Genomic DNA, 15,135 nt, shown 5'->3' on the forward strand with positions numbered 1-15,135 from the left:
AATTTAGAGACTCTGATGTTACCTAAGCTGGTTTATAGCTCAGGTTTGTTAATCTCTCACTTTAAACTTGGAACCAAGCAGTAAGCTTTCTACCAACAACAGTGCTGGTATTTGTGGTTCTCACCCAGTTTACCCCATTTCTTCCTTTCCTGGTGAGCAGAACTGGTCTTGTGGCACGGGGCAACAGCTCCTCGCTGCAGACAGAGGGAGCAGGGCTGCTCCAGCCACAGCAGCAAGTATCTGCTGTCTGCTCGCGTGCCACGATGCGTGTCTTCATGCAGGCTTCCTGGGGAGCTGAAGTTACAGCACTGTGGTTGAGAATGCAACTGCCTTTTAGAAGGGGAGGAGGACACAACTCTGCAGGTTGCAAACTCAAAGCTCCCTTACCTCGTTGGTGCAGTGAGCCCGCTTTTAATGGCCTGCATTTTGAAATGCCGTCAGAGAGGTGTCTGATGTGATGAGGCTGCTGCAGTAATGGCTGTGTCAGAACCAGAAGGTGTTGCAACTTCCTAAGAAGTAATAATAGATGAGCTGATATAATCTACTTCCTTAGTTTGTCTTTTCCTGCTTTGTCATAAGGATGTCTGTCTGGCAGGGCTAGCAAAGGGAAGACACATTTTGAAAGATCTGCAGCTGTAAGCAGCTGGGAAGGAAATGAATGAGTGAGCTCTTGTCAGAGACAGCGGTGCAGCAATGCAGCAGGCTCAGTGACGAGCTGTGGGGCCAGGCTCCATGAGAGAGGAGAGAGAGTAGTGAGTCTGACAGGTAGGATTCTCAGTTGGCCCTTGGTAATTTTCCTGGTCACCTCTGAAAATCTCAGGGATGTGCCTGTCAATGGAGCCGTATCATTCATGAGTCTAGGTTTAGGCCACTTCAAAATGTAGAGGAGGCTTTAAGAAGGAAATCTGAATGGATCAAATAAAGCAACATTGATTCTGAGGAAATGGATGCCTTCAGCTGAGACGTTTCTTTCGCCTGTTACACCAATTCATGTGTCTTTTCTGTGCAGAACAGAGTACTCTAGAATAGAAAACGGTTTGAATTCCTTTTTACCATGCATCTGAAATAAAAGCAAGCGAAAAAACAACAACAGCAAACCACCACCACACCATGTAAGGTTTGTTTGCCTGAACTTTTCACCTTATTGCAGAAGTAGATTAGGAGGGATGGGGAATTTTGTGTCCCGCCCTGTTTGTCTCGCTCCGTCATCACGTGCATGGAGCTCACACTTCCAGTAGAGCACACCACGAAGCATTGCTCTGGAAAGGCTCGTGGAGCAGGGGAGGAGCTGTGATGCTGCCTGCTCTTGGGCTGCATGACCAAGGGCACGAAGCCTGGCACACCCACAGTGCCCATTGCCATCCTCCTGCAGCTCCTCCTTGCTGCTGTGTGTGTCCTGCTGCAGTTAGCGCTCCTTGTACCCTTCAGCCGCGCCATCTCCCAGCCTGGGCTAATTAAAACAGGGAGCCATCAGAACGGATAGCTCTGAGCCTGTTTTCTAGTTGAACCACTCAATGTATGAAACTTCTCTGACCGGTAATGCTGATCTGCTACACTTTGAAAAGCTTCTCATTTGTCTCTGTCTTCATGTTTAGGTGATTTATCCTCACCTGCTTCATGTGACTATTTTATTGTCATCATTTTGTCCATTTTTACAATAGACACTTCCCTTTGGTTTTTGTCTTTGGAGTTTTTCTTGCCTCATCAATTATCTGGAATATAATATTGAGCTTGTTTTAAATCACAGAGTACATGCAAGTACAGCATGCCTCGGTGCAAAGTACAGGGACTGCTGTCAGACCGGTTCTCACTGTCAGTGGGTACCTGGTGTTTCTGAGGAGACAAAGACAGATGAGACCACTGTGTCCCCTGAGGGCATTGCTTGATGTTGCCGCCTCAGTCCTGTTTCCAGTTTAAGTCATGGACGCTCCCTTCCCTCCCCAAATTAGCATCGCTTGAGTGGTGCAGCAGTGTCCTAGGGGCTGCAACACTGCCTCCTGTCTCTACAAATGTTGAGTTTCACACCACCAGGGCTGGCCCCAAGAAGGCTTTCCTTGGTAAGAAGTAACAAGTGTGTAATAGTGTAACAAGTTGAATAAAGTTTTAACAGGTTTCCTGTTAAATATTCTTCCAAGCACAGCACAAAGGATCCTCAATTAAAGCCTCCACTGAGAAGCAAGTGCCATGGGAGATCATGTGTCACGCAGCATGACTAACACAATTTATGACCCCATCTCATCTCATCAGGCTCCAGTTTATCTAATGTGTCACCCTTTCAGTCTTATATTTCACCCCAGCTGTTCATGTTTTAACATTTAAAGGCTTTGGGTCTGCTCCTGATGCTGCAGTGCTGAAGGTCACTAAGCTGAGTGTGCTGTTAGGTGGCTTTCACTGCTGCTTACCAAACGTGATGAGGAAGAGTCACAGTCAACTCCGTTGACAAGATCAGCTTTAAATGTTCCACATATTAAATGGCTTTGCTTTCACTTGGTCTGTCCAGCACAAGTAGGGCTGGAAATCTCATTAGAATACATAAAGTGACAGATTTCGTGGTGCCAGCTGCAGTCCTGGGGTCCAACATCGCCCTTCACACGAGCTCACAGGGAACACCACTGCAGGTCTGTTTAGAGGCTGCTGTACAGCTGTGGCCGGAGCGACCGCTGGCAGCAACCTCAGCAGTGCTGTGAGCGGATCGATGGCAGTAAGGAGGCTTTTAAAGGGCCATTTTACATTGATTAAAAACTTTCTTCTTCTTTCCTTCTGGTAGGTAACCTTCCCAACACAAATTATTAAAATGGTAACTTTTTAATTGGCCGAATGAACACTGTGTCCCAGATAAAACATGTCAAATGTGGCAGAAATGTGAAAATGATCTGTAACTGTCAGTGTTGTTCTGTACAGTTTAAGTGGACCAGGCTTGTTGGTTACAACCATGACAAGACACAAAAACAAGTAGTTTTTTTTTTTTATTTTCTCGGATGCCCTCTGACTTACAAAGCTGCTATTGTGGCAGTCAGTAAACGTGGTCAGGCACCATCGGTCACTGAAATAGCATGAAGAATATGTTATTTCCTACAAAAAAAAATTTAAAAAAATTCTACATACGGGTAAAAAATATGAAACAGGAGCCAATCACACATATTTCAATAGTGTTTCACATTTACTTGTATTTTTAAACAGTATCTTACAGTCAGCAATAAGTTACAAACCAAACTGACACTTACTCAAGAAAATGAAGGACGTGGATAAATGGATATAAGAGAGAGAAAACTTCTCAGGTGATATAAAATAAGCAAGTTTGCAGTTGAATTTGAAAAAAAATAAAAATAAAAAATGACTGCACCTAGTCTGGATAGTGAGTAGTTTTGTGTGATACAGACTGAGAAGTACAAATTAAAAAAAAAAAACAAACAAACCACCACCACAACAACAACAAAAAAAACCCACAAAAAAACAGCAACAAGAACAATAAAACTCTGAGCTGAGGATATAAAAACTTTATGTTACAAAAATCATATAACACCCTAAAATATTATAAATCCTAAAAGCCTATTTTGTCCTTTTTTTTTTTTTTTGGAAAAAAAATCTATAATCATGTCTTGCAATGGAGGCTATGGTCATTTGTGAAGGCTGTCCAGATTGTTGTGGATGTTCCTAAGGGTTGAACAAAATGAACCTTTTGCTAATCCCACCATGTTCTATAAAAAGCTCTCTGTCTACAGTTGGATTGACTGAAAGTATAGATCTAAAAGCAAAAGAAAAAAAAATTCAAATGTCCCACCTAACTTTTAATCGGTAATGCCTCCTAAGTGCCAGGAAGCTCTGTTTCCGTGATGTGCGTCCATCCTGCCCAGGCTGAGTGCTTGGCAGCTTTCCCAAATGGGAAGAGGTGTTCCCTGGTTCGTCTTTCCTGCGACCACTTGTAGGTATGCTTGGAGCACGCTGGCAGGAATGAATCTACATGACACACAGCAGCCTTGGTGCTTACATGAAAAATACAGCCCGTGAAAGGAGGTGGCAATGATGTTTGTTCTTTATTTAATCTGTTAGTGTTTAGAGTCCTTTCCCAGGAGATGGAAGATGTGGGTGCTCTGCCCTCCTACACCAGCAAGGGTTTGGAGTTGGCATTTCCTCGCTGCAGAAGAGCGGCCGGATACGGAGGCTGTAGACTGTGCTGCGATGGGAAGTGGCATGGTGGGACGCGAGGATGAATCAATAAGCGTGAGCTGTGAAACATGAATCCTGATCTAGGGCAGCTTCCTTCCCACCTGCCCACAGGTGGCTTCCCAGTCCATGGCAGCGGAAGGATTTTAGGCATGGGCCTCTTTCAGCAATCTAGCAAGTCAGAGTTTGCTGGGTGATGTAGATCCTGTCTAAATCCCTTCCATATCTAGGGCAGGGAGATTACGTGACTACCTGAAGATTTTTGATGTTACCCTAAGAACTGAATACCTAGAGCCTAGGAGAAATAGTGCACATCAGTGGTGTGGATCCTTTCATCTCTCTACCCCTGAGCAGTAGTTTATGGGTAATAAGACAAAGAGGCAACAAAAAGTGACAGAAGCAAAAATGGCCCCTCGCTACAAGAAGGACATGGAGGTGCTTGAGAGAGTCCAGAGAAGGGCAACAAAGCTGGTGAGGGGTCAGGAGAACAAGTCTTACGAGGAGCGACTGAGGGAGCTGGGATTGTTCAGTCTGGAGAAGAGGAGGCTCAGGAGTGACCTTACCGCACTTTACAGTTACCTTAAAGGAGGCTGTAGCGAGGTTGGTCTATTCTCCCACGTGCCTGGTGACAGGACGAGGGGGAATGGGCTAAAATTGCACCATGGGAGGTTTAGGTTGGATATTAGGAAGAACTTCTTTACTGAAAGGGTTGTTAGGCATTGGAATGGGCTGCCCAGGGAAGTGGTTGGGTCACCATCCCTGGGGGTCTTTAAAAGACGTTTAGATGTAGAGCTTAGTGATATGGTTTAGTGGAGGACTTGTTAGTGTTAGGACAGAGGTTGGACTGGGTGATCTTGGAGGTCTCTTCCAACCTAGATGATTCTGTGATTCTGTGATTCTGTACTAGTCCCATCAGCCTTGCCTTCTACTTTTAGCTGCGGATTACAAGATGGAGAGCAGCCTTGCTTATCCATATAGGCCATCAAATGTAAGGTCATTGGCTAATGAAACAATTGTCTTTCATTATTTAATTAAGGAAGAGTACATGTATGTAAATGACTGCATGCATGGGAAACTTGTCCAGGAGGTACGAAAGGCTATCATTATGTTCAGTAAGCATTTGCTTGAACAGAAAGAAAAAAAAACTGAGAGGATGAACGGATGGTAAGAATGTGACTTTATTATCTGGCAGGAAGTTCTGCCATTTGAAAAAATATATTCAAAGTAAAAATGGAAAAAAAAAAGTCTGCATAACTAGCTTAGTTATTTTAAAAAATCCAAAATAATTTGCTTAGACCTTGAATATGAGTGTTACATATTCACAATGCTAAAAATTGTAGATGTTTGAGCTGATAAGCTTTCATACTAAACATTGGAAAGAATCATTAGATGAAGTTTAAGACAGTTTTTTTTATTATTATTATTATTTTACATTTAGGTTATTATTATTTTAGTAGTATTTATATTATTCATATATTATTTATTGTTATTGTATTTCTAATTCGGTGGAGACAGTAACTTGTGAAATGTTTTCCTTTAAATGAGTTACCTTTTCAATGACAGAAAGAAGCATTTTAGGGAAAAGTTGTGAAACTTTCTACTGCTTGATAAATGATGGGTAATGCCTAGTGGAAGGACTAGTATTCATTGCTGAGCTCTAAATTACCCTTAGCCACATAGGAAAAAAATTATTGCCTCTCAGGAAAGCTGTGTGAAATATATGATCAATGCACAACTGTGGTCAAGAAAGTAAATAAAATGGGAAGATGGCTAAGGTTAAATGTGAGGCACTTGATCCAGGTTCTTAGGTTCTCTGAGAATCTACAATTTCAGTGGAATTCAGCTGCAGTTACATGTACTCAGTACTTTAAACCTCTTTTTTTGTTTTGTTTTGTTTTGTTTTGCTTGTTTGTTTTGAATGTAGCATTTGACTTTTAGGAGGTACATGAATAGGCAGATGCTGTCTAGAAGCAAACAGAACGTAAGCAACCTTTAAATTTAAAATACATAAACAATGGAATATGGAACATTAACAAAACCTACATTCATATAATTTTATCTTGGCTTTTAGGTTTTCAAAGGGCTTTCAGATTTTTGAAGGGCCTCAGTTAATGATTGCCCTTTGACCTAAGTTACAGTGTTGGTTAGCTTTCGCTTTGGTTCCCCCAGAGCGTAACCAACGTAAGATTTTGCAAGCACAGAAGCAATGTTTGAACAGTCACCAGTGACACAGAGAGTAATTGTTAAATTATGGTTTAAAAGGTGTCATGCTTAAAAAGCTTCTTGAGTTTTTGTTTCAGGTGGCTGAACTATTTACTGCAAAGAAAAAAGGCGTAAGTAAAAGTGTTTCAGAATAGGTTTTATACGTGCAGACCTAGAGAATCTCTTCTCTAGGGTTAAGTACAGAAGCTGCATGTTTACAGCATTTACTGTTTTATAGCAGTGCCTTCTCATGGCTGATATAACAGGTTACAGATCTGGGAGAATAAAACCAAGAAGTCCTGACTTGCACTTCCCCAACTGTAACCGATGTAGCCACAACATAATTAAAGTCCTAAATAAATGATGCACTTAATTAAAGACAAAAACAAGCCTATTGAAAACCAGGGGAAATAATGAGCTGGTTCTTGTTGTACATGATCTTTGTATACAATAAAATGTGCTAAAGTGTTTTGTGGTTGGCTGGGGTTTTCTTCTCTATTCATAAAAATGGGAAGACCATGAGAATTGTGAGCAGGAACACAGTTTGCGTCCAGCAGGCGGTCTGCAGAAAGGCACGGTCACTTGCTGGTTTCAGAAACAGGTGAAGCAAAGCTTAACGTGTGCTACCGCTGAGCCTGTGTCCCCCTCTCTTTTGGGCTGGTACAGCAGTTTGCACAGCCAGCCGGTCAACCATTTTGGTGAAACCATCTAGCAGAAAAACAACTGGTTCGGGGTGGTGGAGCTGCAGCTGTCTTTCAGGTGGATTGCTCTCCACGGGGGCTGCTGGAGAGGGTGTGTAAATGGGGGCAGCCTTGCGGAGGGGAGCAGGCAGCTGGAGGTGAGGACTACACCGAGAGACTGTGCAACGTGTTTGCCAAACGTTTAACCACCGTACCCTGTAAAAGACGAGGAGAAACTAGGTGGAGATGTGATGAACTTCCAGGATAGCAATATCCTGGAAGTAAAAGCCATATATAGCTATGGCTTATACTATTTAAGATATTAAAGGTGCATTAAGGTACACTGCCCTGCTTGTAACCAGCAGTATAAGGAACAGGAAGGGATAAAAAAAGAACAAATACATTTAATCTCTTGAGATTCATAAGCAAATGTGATCATGCAGCCTTCATTTTTCTGTGAAGCAAAAACTTTCCTTTACGATCACTTCTCTTTCTGTGTGCTAGCGTCATCAATAAGAGTAGCAAGAAAATGCTTGCAGCTCTGGAAGTGTGACAGCTAAATGATCACTGCAGACTAGCAATAGGAGCTCAGAATTTTAAGACTGTGGGCTCCTTGTTAAGGTGGCACACCTCAGAAACAAAATGTTATGGGTACCGTGCTGTCAGAGATTAGATGAAATTATATAATTAAAAAAAAAAAAAAAGAACAAGCCTCCTGCATGGTTCTTACTGTGCAGCAACAGTGCAGGTCTGACAGCCTGAGGACCTCAAGTTGTCACGCTGAACTCTGCTGCACACACCAAAAGAATCTGGGTTCCAGTCAATGGGATCTGAAGGCAGAAAAGGAATTAAGGACTGGATCCCTAGAAACCAAGAAACCTTGTTTAATTTCTACTGAAAAAATAGCTCCTTGCTATATTATAGATACTAAGGAGTACTAATATCATCAAGTCAAGAGCTCTTTCTAAACTGTGGCCCTGACGAAATTGTTACTGTTTTCTGACAAAGTATAAAAGGCAATTTTGTGCTGAATGTACTTGTGATATAGAACTTGTGCTGCAGAGCATGAATCTCAATTCCACCTTCTTTTCAGCGACACTGTATATACTACAGAACCATACCTTGCATGGCTATGGCTCAGATTGTGTCAGCATTTCAAATCCCTGTCTCAGAAGTTTATTGCTCAGCTGTTTTTTTTTTTTTTCTTCTTCTTCTTCTTCTTCTTCTTAAAGGAAGTAGAGCAGGAAGGAGCCCTTAAAAGTGTTAGCTTTGTTGTTGTTTTGTTTGTTTTGTCTATTTTTTAACTCAGGGTGTGTGTAGAGGAAAGGGAAGGCATTTAATGGAAATTCATACTTTGTTATCCTATCCTGATTTGAGGTAAATTGGACAAAAAGTAAAATTTCTTCTCAACACTTTCTTTTTGGACCCATTTTATCTGTTGGGGAAGCTTTTTCCATTCAGTTAAATAAAACTCGGAAAGAGATTTGAATTATTTCAATACAAATTTTATTTTTAATGCTACACTGGAGCAAATATTTTCAAAGAATATAAGCAATAAATACCTTTGATGAAAATTATCTGAACATAAGTAGTATAGCATACACCAAAACCAAGCAGTGTAGTAGAAGCTGTAAAAGAGCATGAGAAAAGGCATGACTATTTTGGAAGAGGACAGAGAAATTGGTCTAGCACTCTGGTACAGCAGTGCAACAGAAAACTTTTTTTAAAAAAAGAACATGCGATAAACTCCTGCTGTTAGCAATCTCACATGTAGCTATCAGTCTAAGGAGAGATAATTTCTGGCTATTTCCAGAAAAGTAATTTGTAACCCATTCCTGATCTCATTATATTATCTTCATAGTTTCTTGCCTTTTGCACAATAAACTATTTGGAAACGTCAATTTTAAAAGTTACCTTGTACATTGCAGCATAAAAGGCAAAACCATTAAAACCGATACAATCTATGAGCACCAAACCTTAAAGAGCAAATATTGATCAAATTGCAACATTTCCTGCTCTGAAGCTACAGTGAATTAAGGCAGTGTTTGCAGGTCGTCCTGAGTTGTGCAAAAACTGGTGTTTTTCTTAAAGACCAAGACCTTGCAGTGAAGTTATTACCTGGTAATCTCACTTTACTTGGGGGGTGGAATTGAATTACTGAGTCATAAAAGGCTCTGTGTGTTGAATTGTGAGCAGACACAATTCATTTCATTGCATCAGGCTCACAGGTCTAGAGTTTGAGATATGTAGTGTTTAGCAGAAGCGTGCTGCTGCTCCCCGGAGCTGTTCCTACGGAACAGGCTTCCCTGCTTTGGAAAACCTACCAGGCATGCAGCTACCACATAAACTAGAGATGATCCAGCACATGGGGTGGGTCCTTCCGTTACCCTGGTTCAATTCAAGTGCATTTTAGCCACACAGCAACCAAAAAACCAGCTGCTGCACAAATTTGTGAGACCTTTTTTTTGTGAGGGGCGGGGAGCAAGCTGATTTTGCAGTTATTCCACAGCCCTCCCGGTGGCTGTGGAGCAGGCCTGAGGGCCCGTCCCTGCCGCGGCAGCAGGGCCTGGCAGGCGGGGAAGCGGCAGGGGCAGCGCCAGCCCCATCTGGGTCCCATCCCACGGCGTGAGGAGGGCAGCGGGCCCGGGTGACCCCCAGCTCTCCGAGACCGGCTCTCCCTGGCTGCGACGACGCCCCCAAACTCTCTTCTTGCTCCTTTCTCGACTGCAGAGGCTGGGGGGAGAACAGAAAAACACGGATCAAGCCTTTTTGAACGCCGTTCCAAAACGCCCGGTTCCGAGCCCTTCCCCACGTTGTTAGCGGCGGAGCGGTTAATTACACCCCCACACCGGGCGCAGCAGCGCCGACCTCCCGCCCTACGCGGCGGCCTGCCGGGGAAGCGCCGGCACCGGGGCCGCCCCGGGGCCCTGCGGCCCACCGAGAGCCCCCGGGCAGCCGCCTCCCCCGGCCCCGGGGACCCCGGCTGCCCCCCCGTTCCCCGGGGGTTGGGCGCCGCCGCCTCCAAGATGGAGGCGGGCGGTGCGGGCAGCGCCGCCGCCCCTGCCCGCTAGGCACCGGCCGGGGAGGAGGGCGGCGGCAGCGGGCGAGGGGTGCCCGGCCGCCGGGGCAGGTGCTCGGGGCGGCGCCGTGCCGAGGGCGGAGCCGGCGGCGCTCCCGGCAACGCTGGGCTGCGGCGGCGGCGGGGGCGCGGGGAGTGACAGCGGGGCCTGAGCGGATCGGCGCTGCCCCATGGCGGCCGCCCGGCTCGGCGGCCCGCCCGCCTGGCGGTGACTCGGGCTCCCCCTCCCGCCCCTCCTCCCGCTCCGCCGCCTCCTCCAGCGCCGCTCGCCCAGCCCGGGCCCGGCCCAGCCGCCTCCCGCCGAGCCCGGTGCGCAGCCGGGAACCGCGCGGGGGCCATGACGGTGGAGCAGAACGTGCTGCAGCCCGGCGGCGCCGCCAAGGTGAGAGCGCGGCCCGGCACAGCACGGCCCGGCCCGGCTCGGCTCGGCTCGGAGCCCGCCGCCCTGCCCTGCCCTCCCCGCCCGGGCCTGCGCCGGGCTCGGGGAACTTCTCCCCCCCCTCCTCGGCTGGGGCCGGGGCCAAGGGCGAAGGGAGGAAAGGGCGTGAGGCCCGTGCCGCGGGGAGCGAGGGGGATGCCGAGGGGGGAGCGGGCATTCGGGGCCCGGCCGGCCCAGCAGGGCCCCTGCCGGGGTTCGTCTGGGGGTCGTGCCCCTGCGCGCCGGGGAGCGGGGCCAAGGGGGGGCTGCGCTCCTCCGGCTGCTAACGCGGGCCGGGAGCTGCTGAGAAATCAATCCCTCCTCAAAAATGGACACCTTCAGCAGCTCGCCCCTGCCCGGGGGGGACTGGCAAGGGAAGGAGAAACGAGGAATTTGACCACGCTGCCTCTGTTTATTTCCCCAAAGGTATCTGTTGCTGCCTAACGTAACTGTCCTGGCAGCAGCATAGTTGTGCCCCCTCTTCCCTATATTTATTTATTTTTAGTGGCACGTGATGTTTTTATGCGATCATGGAGGTGTATTTGCATTGGCATAGTCGGTGAGGAAGTTTAATAGCACTGGTCCTGAGAGCGGTCGGTCAGTGGAGAAGCGGCGATGAAGGTGTGACTGGGTAGGGTGGCACAACGTGCGCTCGGGAAGCCCTCTTGGAGGGAGAGGCGTGCGTGCTGTCACCGTGGGAAGCGCTGATTTTGGCAGCTTCAGTAGGACAGCAAGGGCTGAAGGACCGATTTTTGTCTCCTCACTCCTTAGTCAATCCTGATTTCGACTGATGTGCACTGACAGACGCGTGTGGCAGGCTTTTGCTGCAAGGGCCCATGCCATATCTTCTGTGTTTAAGCGCTTCGTTTGTTGCTGCTGTGTGTCCAGCGACTCTCCTGAGTAACCTGATCTTCTTTTTTCGAAGTGTTGTTGATAGTTTACTTAAATATCCCTTAATTATTGTATCAGATATTCTGTTGCATAATACTTGTTGGGCGCTTGTCAAGGCTTGGATGGTCTGTCAGGAATACCAAAGAAGAAATGCTACAGTTTTCAGTTAAACCATTGCTTGTAGGTCAGTAGTTCAGGATTACTTTAGTTTCAAGAATGAGCTTACAGAGTGGTTGGGGACTGAATCTTATAGGTCACCTGGTAATCCATACTGGAGCAAAGAACTTAAGTCAGTTTAAGACTTCTAACGTTGAAATTTCTCCATGCATGATGATTACTTCTCTAAGTATCCCCAGAAATTGTATAGAATTACAAACTTCGTTCATGCTAGGGATTTGTTTCTGTTGAATCATCTGATTGTTTTATTATCTGAAACTTCTTATTACCTACTTTATCCTTAATTGCATGCTGGAGGAGGGGGAAACAATCTCGAGAACATTTTACAAAAAATGCTATTTGACTCCAAAGTAAGCCTCACATTGCTTAGTGAGGCTAACAAATAGCTAACTGGCTGACAAACTTCAACGTTGTTCAGCTTATTTTCATTAAAAAAAAAATAATCTTGAAAGCACGGTGGACTGATGCATGGTTGGAGAGATTGCCATGCCACTAGCTCATCTTCTTCCCTCAAAAGAAGAAAATCCCGTGCTCTACAAATAAAGAGAGTTTGTTCTGCAGACCTCAAAGTTTGTCATGATTGTTTTCTGTTAGCGTGAAGAAACCACACGCAAACAGAAATATATTGGATTTCCAAGAGATGTCTGAGTCACCAGCATACCTTATTCAGAGCTGTGGTTCCCAACATTGTTCATCAGATGTTGTCTTTCTGTCATACAGGAAGTATGTGTCAAGCTTCAACAGCACTGGGCGAAGCAGATTTTTATTAATAAATGCTCGAACTACAAACAGCCCCCTTCCCGCTGAAGCTATCTTTAGTTTGTAGTTAAGGAATCCGGACCAGTTCAAAAGACATTCTTTCTTTTATGTTTAGTGGTCATCTTGACTCCTCGTTAAAGCTAGCCATTTATCTCCTGAAGCATATTAGTCACGTTACTCTCGTCGCTCTCGACTCTTGTGCGGTTCTGTAGTGTTGTAGGGGGCTTGTAGGCTATCAGTAACGTTCCTACGAAGCCAGAGTGCTTGAATGCAGTTACAGGCTGACGCCCTTGCTGTGCCCCTTCTCCAGGTCCGTGCCCTTTAGACAGAGGGCGGGGGGGGGAAGGTGACTTTCTAGTAACTGGAAAAAAACAGCGTGGAGAGGTCATACGTGTTTCAGCCCTACCTCGTAATTATTGTGACAGCCAGCTCGTAACAATAGACTGCAGAAACTGGGTTTTAGGGGGGTGAATCTTAGCAGGCCCCTGAGCACTGTGTGTTATCGAATGCCAGTGCCTTAGGAGGAAGACGGAGTGCTGGTTGGTGCGTGGATTCCAGGCCTGTTCTCTCTGTCCTTTCGTTTCCCACACCCACTGTTATTTCAGACCTGTGATTCAGCACTATATTGGCAGTCTAATCACAGGAGTAGTGGAATAAAGTTAGGTGTATCAGCTCCGCTCAGCTCCTTTTTTTTTTTTTTTTTTAAAGAAGCACAAGCCTTTGGGGATATTTACCACTAGGAATAATGCATGGCATTAAGCAAAGTCTAACACTATTCACTGTCTCTCCTTTTTGCTCTTTTTTGGGGGTATTACAGAGAAAACTCTGTCAGCTGATGTGTGCCTTTCTGCTTTGCTTGACCTGTAAATTTGACATGCTTATTGAAGGACTGTTAGTAATATGGCAATGGCAGCTTTTCTTTCCTGAAAGCGTAGTCACTGGCTTCTTAATGCCGCGGTAGCTGTTCGTGCAGAGGGTGATACAGCCGCAGTTGAGGCGGCGATGGCTCTGCAGTTCTCAGTGGCAGGAGGCGATCTCACAGCATGCCCCCCAGCATTTGGTGCTCGTGGGAAGCATTTGGCAGCTGTGCTGCTTTCTCACCTTGGTAGGTGGTAACCTTCCTGGGAGAGGTACAACCTTACAACCTTGGTGTTTTCATCAGCTGAGTTCAGGGTTGCTGACGGGCCCATGGGGCTGCAGGCTCCTGCTCTCGTCATGTGGCCAGAGCCCGTCTCGCTTGGGGCCGAGACACGGGCGTCCTCCTGCGTCTGAGAAGGGCGCCCTGGGCCGCGTAACGGGGCCGGATTACGTGTCTCCCCCTGGGCAGGCTGCCCGTGTTCGGGCTGTTTGTGTGGCAGGCAAGCTAGCCGTGAGGGGCTGGAATATGGGAGCTACACCTGCTTTGGCTAGCACTGAAAGTTTTAATGCCTCCTTCAGATGGAGAGTGGGGAGTAACCAGATTAGTTTACTGATCGTGTTTGCACCAACAGCTATGTACTTCGCCATAATTATATGGAGTGCCATCGAGTCACAGTTTCAGATATAATTGTATTGTTACATAATTAAAAAAGAAGTTCATAAAACCCGTCATATATCCGTAGTTACACCTTCCATATAGACTCCTGTGCAAAGACCAGTGACACAATTTTGCAAGCTCTCCTCAGAAAGGTACGTTGAATACCTTCCAATTTTAGGAATGCTCTGGTGGGTTTTGGTGGGAGTGTGTGGGCAGTTTTAATTATTATTACTTTGGTAGCTATGCAGTTTTTTGAATCTTGGACATTTTCATGTTACATTAGTATAATGTGCTATGGATCTGCACCTTTCTGAAACCTTTAGTAGTAGCTTAAAACGTGCTGCCTTCCAGAAAACCTTTCACAAATGTTCACTAATTTGATAGTGGTAGCAGGAGTTTACAGCTATACTATTATCATTATCGTGTGTTTGAAATAACATCTTTAAATATCTTTTGGTCCACACTTTGAAAGGAAAATACTACTTGAGAATATTTAAGGCTTATACATTTTTCTGTTAACCTTCTGTAATAGTTTAAAATATCTTCACTACTTCCTAAAGGGTCTTTAGGATAGCCCTAAGATAGTATTTACAGCTACTCTGAGCAGCAATTACAAAAGATGGCACAACCCAGCAGCTTCTATGAAAAGGTCAAAAATCAAATTACCCGAATTTCAAATTAGCAAAATATTTCACATTTTTTAAGAGTGCTTTGTAAAGATAAGTGGGAGGATAACAGAGCAATTGCTTTTCTTGCACTCTTATGGCTGGAAAGATATGTTAAGGGAGGAAGTAACATCCCTTCAATCCTGTGAGATTTGTTAGTGTTCATGGGCTTTTCTAACTGAAGATATAATGAAATCAGCAGGTTTGTCATGGTTGTGTTCTGATAATGAGCAAGGAAGAGAAGATTATTATAATGTTTATTTTCCATTCTGTTTTTGACTAAATCTTTTATTCCTGGCTGAAGAACATACCAAAGCTTCACCAGTTAGTTTATTCAATTAATTCGTGCAAATCTCAGCCCGTAACTTCAGTTATTTGAAGAGCTGGGCTGGGGGACAGAGTTCAGCCTCACGATCCTGGGCCTTGATAACCTGACCCAAACCAAGGCTGCCTTCTTGGGCCAGAGCTGACAGCGAGGTGTCCGAGCCGAGTGGTGCTCGCGGTGCTCCAGAAGTCACCCCAGCAGTGTCAGAGACAGGCAGCTACCCAGCACCCGGTGGGTGATTTTGGGGTTCCTCTGTGTT

The 15,135-nt window shown here is 45.6% G+C and overlaps 1 protein-coding gene across 1 annotated transcript in view; it reads left to right on the top strand.

Annotated features, from left to right (window-relative positions):
* Nucleotides 1–9,203: 9,203 nt before the first annotated feature.
* Nucleotides 9,204–15,135, top strand: part of USP25 (ubiquitin specific peptidase 25) — a 93,842-nt gene continuing 87,910 nt past the window's right edge. Inside the window, exon 1 of the mRNA XM_048079959.2 lies at nt 9,204–10,507. Coding sequence (XP_047935916.1) covers nt 10,463–10,507 — 45 coding nt within the window. The 5' untranslated portion in view covers nt 9,204–10,462. The remainder of the gene's footprint in view (nt 10,508–15,135) is intronic.

The sequence above is a fragment of the Anser cygnoides genome, chromosome 1 (genome assembly GCF_040182565.1).
Source record: "Anser cygnoides isolate HZ-2024a breed goose chromosome 1, Taihu_goose_T2T_genome, whole genome shotgun sequence".
Taxonomy (NCBI): domain Eukaryota; kingdom Metazoa; phylum Chordata; class Aves; order Anseriformes; family Anatidae; genus Anser; species Anser cygnoides.